Raw genomic sequence first — 5,000 nt, forward strand, 5'->3', positions numbered from 1 at the left:
GGGATGCGGGCGGCGGGCTGGGGGGGGGGGGGGGGGCTATCCGGCAGTCGTCGGCGCTTGTACGCGCGCGTGTGCTTCTAGCCCCCCGATGGAAACCCACCCGTACGACACATCTGCGGCAGGCCCCCCCCCTGCAAGAGCGGATCCGATGACAGAACGCCCCCCCCCGTCTCGCGCGCGCGCCCTCTTTCTTCGGGCAAGATGGCGGGGCGTCCTGTGCCCTTGGTTGCCCCCTGCCGCCCCGTCTCCCCACTTCCTGATGGGCCAGATCGCGTTTCTGATCCCCCCCCCTCTCCCGGGTTCTTGGTGAGCCTCTTCGGCTGGCGGTCAGATCACCGCGTCTGGGGGTCTCCCCAGGTAGAGGACACCCTCCGACCTTCCCTCTGGCAATCTCCTCCTCCGCCCTCTCCCCACCATCCTCGATTGCCTCTTCTCCCACTGCCCCCCCCCCCCTGCCCCTTCCCTCTCCCCTCCTGCCTGCCTGCCTGCCTGCCTGCCGCCTTGCGTCGGCTTTGAGGCCGCCATGGATCGCACCTCCTACTCGCCGGTGCTCGCTCCTCTTCTACACAATCCCCACCACCCCCACCATAGTCCGGGGGGCCTTGATCGTTTCCCGACCGCGCTTGACTTCTTCCCTCGGGGCTTCGCGCCGATTGGCCCCGCCCTCGCCGTGGGCTCGCCGCTGCCTTCGGCGCCCTTCGCCTCGCATGTGGCGTCCGGGCCCGGGGGGTCGGGGCCCGCCCTGCCGGATGCCGGCGCGTCTCGCAAGCGTCCCCGGTCCGAGGATGAGCAGGTCACCGACCCGATGGCCGACAGCCAGGGGGCGGGGATACCCTACATTGCGGCTGGCGCATGCCATCCGGCTCAGCGGCCCCGCCTGGAAATCCCCCCCCACCATCATCATCAGCAGCAGCAACAACAACAACATCAACATCAACATCAACATCATCAACATCATCATCATGCCCACCAACCGCATGAGTCTGCCCGCCAGCCTCCCCACCACCACCAGCAGCAGCAGCAGCAGCAGCAGCAGCAGCATGCCCACCACCCGCATGAGTCTGCCCGCCAGCCTCCCCACCAGTCATTCCAGCAGCCCATGTCTTCCCCGCACCAGCCGCACCAGCAGCATCACTCCGCCTCCTCCTCCGGCGCCTCCTCTCCCTGCCATCACTACTATGGAATGCCGGCACCCGGACAGCAGCACGATCCCGGGCCGGCTGTTGGGCACATCGCCAGTCCCTCCGGGCCTCGATCGATCATCTTCTCCAGGCCAGCGCCGGGAGATGGGGCCGGAGACCTGACTCCGCAGCCGGGTTATGTGCCACCTCCGCAGGCGTACCAGCCTCACCGGCACCAGCCTCACCGACACCAGCCTCACGGGGCGCACCAGGCCCAAGGGATGCCTCCACCCCCGACATCGATCTCGTCCTCGGTGGATCTCACCTCGCCGTATGCCGAAATCAACATGCTTCTCCGGCATTCGCACTTGTCATCGGTCAGTCGCCGGGCTGATGGCACTTCATCACCGTGAGCAAGGCCACGGGAGGTGCCTGGTCGACTGAAAATACACCCCCCCCCCCGTGCGTTTTGTATCTGCCCTTTTGCAAGGAAAAAAGAAGAAGAGGAAGGAGAAACCCAGGCCGCCCGGCTCCCCCCGCCCCCCGAGCAAGAGGTGTTCTCAGTTGGTATATTGAAAAGGAGGAGGAGCTGAGCTGATCATTGGCCACCGGTCTCCTGGTTGATGGCATTGTTGGCGGCAGTCAGCTGGTGGAAGAGCCGCTCCAGGTCCTGGCTGATGGCCGAGATGGAGTTCGGGCAGGCGGTCTCCAGGCTCCGGGCCTTGCTGGCGATGGCCCGAGCGATGCTCAGCTTGGCCGCGCGCAGGAGAGCCAAGGTGTCGGCATCCGAGGAGGGGGCCGTGGCGGGAGCAGGCGCCGCGACAGAGGCGGGAGTGGGAGCAGCAGCAGGGGCAGCCGCAGCAGGGGCAGCCGCAGCAGGAGCAGCCGCAGCAGGAGCAGCCGCAGCAGGAGCAGCCGCAGCAGGAGCAGCCGCAGCAGGGACGGGAGCGGCCGCGCCGGGCGGGGCGGTGTGCATGACTGGGCCAACCACCTCGAGAGCATCGTTCTGGTGCACGAACACGGTCAAGCACTTGACGCAGTGCATCTCCTTTGAGGAGCGCAGCGACATCAGCGGGACGGTGTGGCAGTTGGGACAGTGCTCACCGAGCATGGTCCAACCGGCCAGGAGCTTCTTTCCAAGAAGGGCAGAGATGTCGGCTATCGTCGGGCGGGCAAAGAGGGAAGGAGCCAATTCATGGGGTTGGTAAGGGCCGGGACATGTGGGGGAGCATGGCGAGCAGGGGATACGCACAGGAGGACATTGTGGAGGAGGGGAAGATGGCCGGGGGGGGATAGGCCGAGGGAGTGGCGGAGAGGGGGCAGAGCGCGGGGACTAGGGGGTGTGACGGTGGCGGAGAGATCTTGGTTGCACCGGTCCGCCAGACACTCCCATCTTGCAGGGGGTGCTCAAGGGATGGAGATTGGCCCGGCCTGGCTCCGGGCCGCCCGCACCCCGGCAGGCTCCGAAGCCCGCCGGGTGGCCTGCGCGCGGCATCCGGGCCATCTGCCAACGCTCGGCGGGAAGAATGCGCCTCCGCCGGATCGGCCCCCGGGAAACAGGGCCCCGCCCCGGGCTCCTGGCCGGCCGGAAGGCCCCTCCGACGGGCGAGAAGGCGCAAAGGGGCCGCCGGCTCGGGGCATTTTGTCCCTCCCCCGTGCGTGTGTGTGCTCTGTGTGTGTGTGTGTGTGTGCGTGTCCTGGCGGGCCTGGGGGACCGTCGTGCCAGGGAGCGGGGGCGAGGGCGTGCCGGGATGGCATCGGCTGGCGGCTAGTCACCCTGGACTTGGTTCTCGGTCGTCCTCCTGCGGCCCCGGAGCGCGGGCGCCCGAGAAGTGCTGCTGCTGCTGCTGTTACCGCTGCTGCTGCTGTTACCGCTGCTGCTGCTACTGCTGCTGCTGCTGCTGCTGTTGCTGCTGTTGCTGTTGCTGCTGTTGCTGCTGCCAGTGCCCAAGAGCATGCGGGTTTCCCGCGACCTGGCCTTTCTCGGAACCAACAACCCCCAGGCACCCTGCTTCCCCTTCTCTTGTGCAAGCCCTCGCATCTGATTTGTCGCCTCTTTCTCTTGCACCCTCCCCCCTCCCGCCGGGCAAACCCCTTCGCATTTTGCGTGCACACCTGGGCACATGTCGGCCCCGTCCCTGTCGTCGGCGGGCCGGGCCTCGCCCCATCATCCGGGCCGGGCGATGTCAATTGCCTCGGGATCGGTCCACTCGTTGTCCGACGATTCGGAGGCCCCGTCGGAGGAGGATCGTGCCGTGTCCCGGCCAAGCCGCGGCCCCGGGGCCATCGCCCTCAATGAGGAGCATCTGACGGATGGTTCGTTGGCTTGGGGCAGCCCTGTGGCGCCCTCTTCTCCCCCTCGCCGGTTGCCTGTCCTGCCGTTCTCTCTCCTCCCCACCTGCCCCGCTGCCATGGGGGGTTTCGCCTTACTGACCACGATGGGGCATGGTAGTCATGCGCTTTTTCGGCCTGCTCAACCCCCGGCCGCAGTGCTGGGCCGAGACGTCGCAGTCGGCGGCCAAGGCCCACACCAATGGCCTGGATCCCCTCGGCGGAGGGGAGTATGGCGAGGACCATGGGTCGGATGAGTCGGACTCCGACAGCGAAGTCGAAGCCCTGGACCGGGAGGAGTTCCTCCCCCTCGGGACAGTGAGCATGGGGGCTTGTCTGGAGTGCGATCGGCGGCGGCCCCTGCTGCAAGATGCCCTGTGCCAGGGGTGTCACCTGCGTGAGCAGGGCCATAGCCGGTCCTCCAGCACCCCCGGCCGGGCGATTGACGATGAGTTTGACACGGCCGACGATGTGCTGATCGAGTTGGAGGATGATGAGCTGGCGGCGGCGGTGGCGTCGGCGGCGGCCGAGGCAGCCTCGGCTCGGCCGTCTGCCCGCCGGCGCTTTGGCCTCGGGCTGAAGCTGCTGCCGGTTCGCGGGTACCGCCGTGCCGCCATGGCCACCATGTCCCTGGGGAATGCCATCAGCGCGGCCAGTGGTCTGACCGGAGGCCGCCACCGGCGGCAGCTGGCCATCGAGCAGCCCGACAGTTCGCAGCCGGTGCCGACGCTGGCCGCCGATGCGGAAGACATCTCGGAAATTGACATCCTCGGTATTGCCAGGTTCGTGGGCGTCCGGCGGCCGTGGGGGCGGCTATTGGTCCCTTTGTTCCTGCTCCTCTAACCCTGCGGATCCGCCCTCGCCCACCGGCGAGCTGTGTGTGTGTGTGTGTGTGTGTGTGTGTGTGTGTGTGTGTGTGTGTGTGTGTGTGTGTGTGCACCTCGGTACCTTTCCCAGCGAAACCTGCCGACGGGCCCACCTGTCCGTGGCCACGGATCCCGGTACGTCTGGCCAGCTGACGACGCCGCCGCCAGGCCATCTGACCCCGCACTCACCGTCTGCCTCTCCCTCCGGCCGGAAACACAGCCTACTCCTTTTACTCGCCGTCCTTCGATCCCGAGCTCTTCTTGGCCCTGCTTTACCACGACCAGTCGGATGTCGCCCTCTTTTCCACCCTCAAGTCCCTGGAAAACCGCATGATGCTGCGCACCAATGACCTGGCCAACCAGGTTCGCTCGCACATCGATCACTTCATGTCGGCCAAGCGCACGGTCGATCGCATCTCCAGCAATTTGAAGCTCTCGGACCAGGACGAGCATGCCGGCGGGGCGGATGGCTCTGGGTCCCGGCGTGATGCGCCCGGCGTGCGCGAGCTGGTCGATGCGCTGAGTGGTATGGTCCTTCTCCCCCGCCCCTCTCTCTCCCTCCCTCCCTCTCCCTCTCTCTCTCTCTCTCCCTCTGTCTCCCCTGCCCCTCTTGCTCTTTTGCTCCTGCTCCTCCCGCATGCATTTCTGTGGCTCGCATGCCCTTTTTCCTCCGATTCTCATT

At 67.0% G+C, this 5,000-nt stretch overlaps 3 protein-coding genes across 3 annotated transcripts in view; 1 reads left to right on the top strand and 2 right to left on the bottom strand.

The window, feature by feature from the left end:
* Window positions 1–477: 477 nt before the first annotated feature.
* Window positions 478–1,595, bottom strand: H696_04960 (hypothetical protein). Its single transcript, XM_009498826.1, has 2 exons — window positions 1,074–1,595; window positions 478–995 (listed from the first exon to the last, which is right to left on the bottom strand). The coding sequence occupies exon 2, from the start codon at window positions 977–979 to the stop codon at window positions 563–565; it is 417 nt and encodes a 138-aa protein (XP_009497101.1). The 5' UTR covers window positions 980–995; window positions 1,074–1,595; the 3' UTR covers window positions 478–562.
* A 31-nt stretch (window positions 1,596–1,626) lies between these two features.
* H696_04961 (hypothetical protein) lies at window positions 1,627–2,519 on the bottom strand. Its single transcript, XM_009498827.1, has 2 exons — window positions 2,374–2,519; window positions 1,627–2,279 (listed from the first exon to the last, which is right to left on the bottom strand). The coding sequence occupies exons 1-2, from the start codon at window positions 2,381–2,383 to the stop codon at window positions 1,720–1,722; spliced, it is 570 nt and encodes a 189-aa protein (XP_009497102.1). The 5' UTR covers window positions 2,384–2,519; the 3' UTR covers window positions 1,627–1,719.
* A 603-nt stretch (window positions 2,520–3,122) lies between these two features.
* H696_04962 (hypothetical protein) overlaps window positions 3,123–5,000 on the top strand; it is a gene marked incomplete at its 3' end in the record, with an annotated part of 8,211 nt that continues 6,333 nt past the window's right edge. The window contains exons 1-4 of the mRNA XM_009498828.1: window positions 3,123–3,437; window positions 3,574–4,234; window positions 4,410–4,453; window positions 4,539–4,844. Coding sequence (XP_009497103.1) covers window positions 3,245–3,437; window positions 3,574–4,234; window positions 4,410–4,453; window positions 4,539–4,844 — 1,204 coding nt within the window. The 5' untranslated portion in view covers window positions 3,123–3,244. The remainder of the gene's footprint in view (window positions 3,438–3,573; window positions 4,235–4,409; window positions 4,454–4,538; window positions 4,845–5,000) is intronic.

The sequence above is a fragment of the Fonticula alba genome, assembly GCF_000388065.1.
Source record: "Fonticula alba strain ATCC 38817 unplaced genomic scaffold supercont2.8, whole genome shotgun sequence".
In the NCBI taxonomy this organism is placed as follows: Eukaryota; order Rotosphaerida; family Fonticulaceae; genus Fonticula; species Fonticula alba.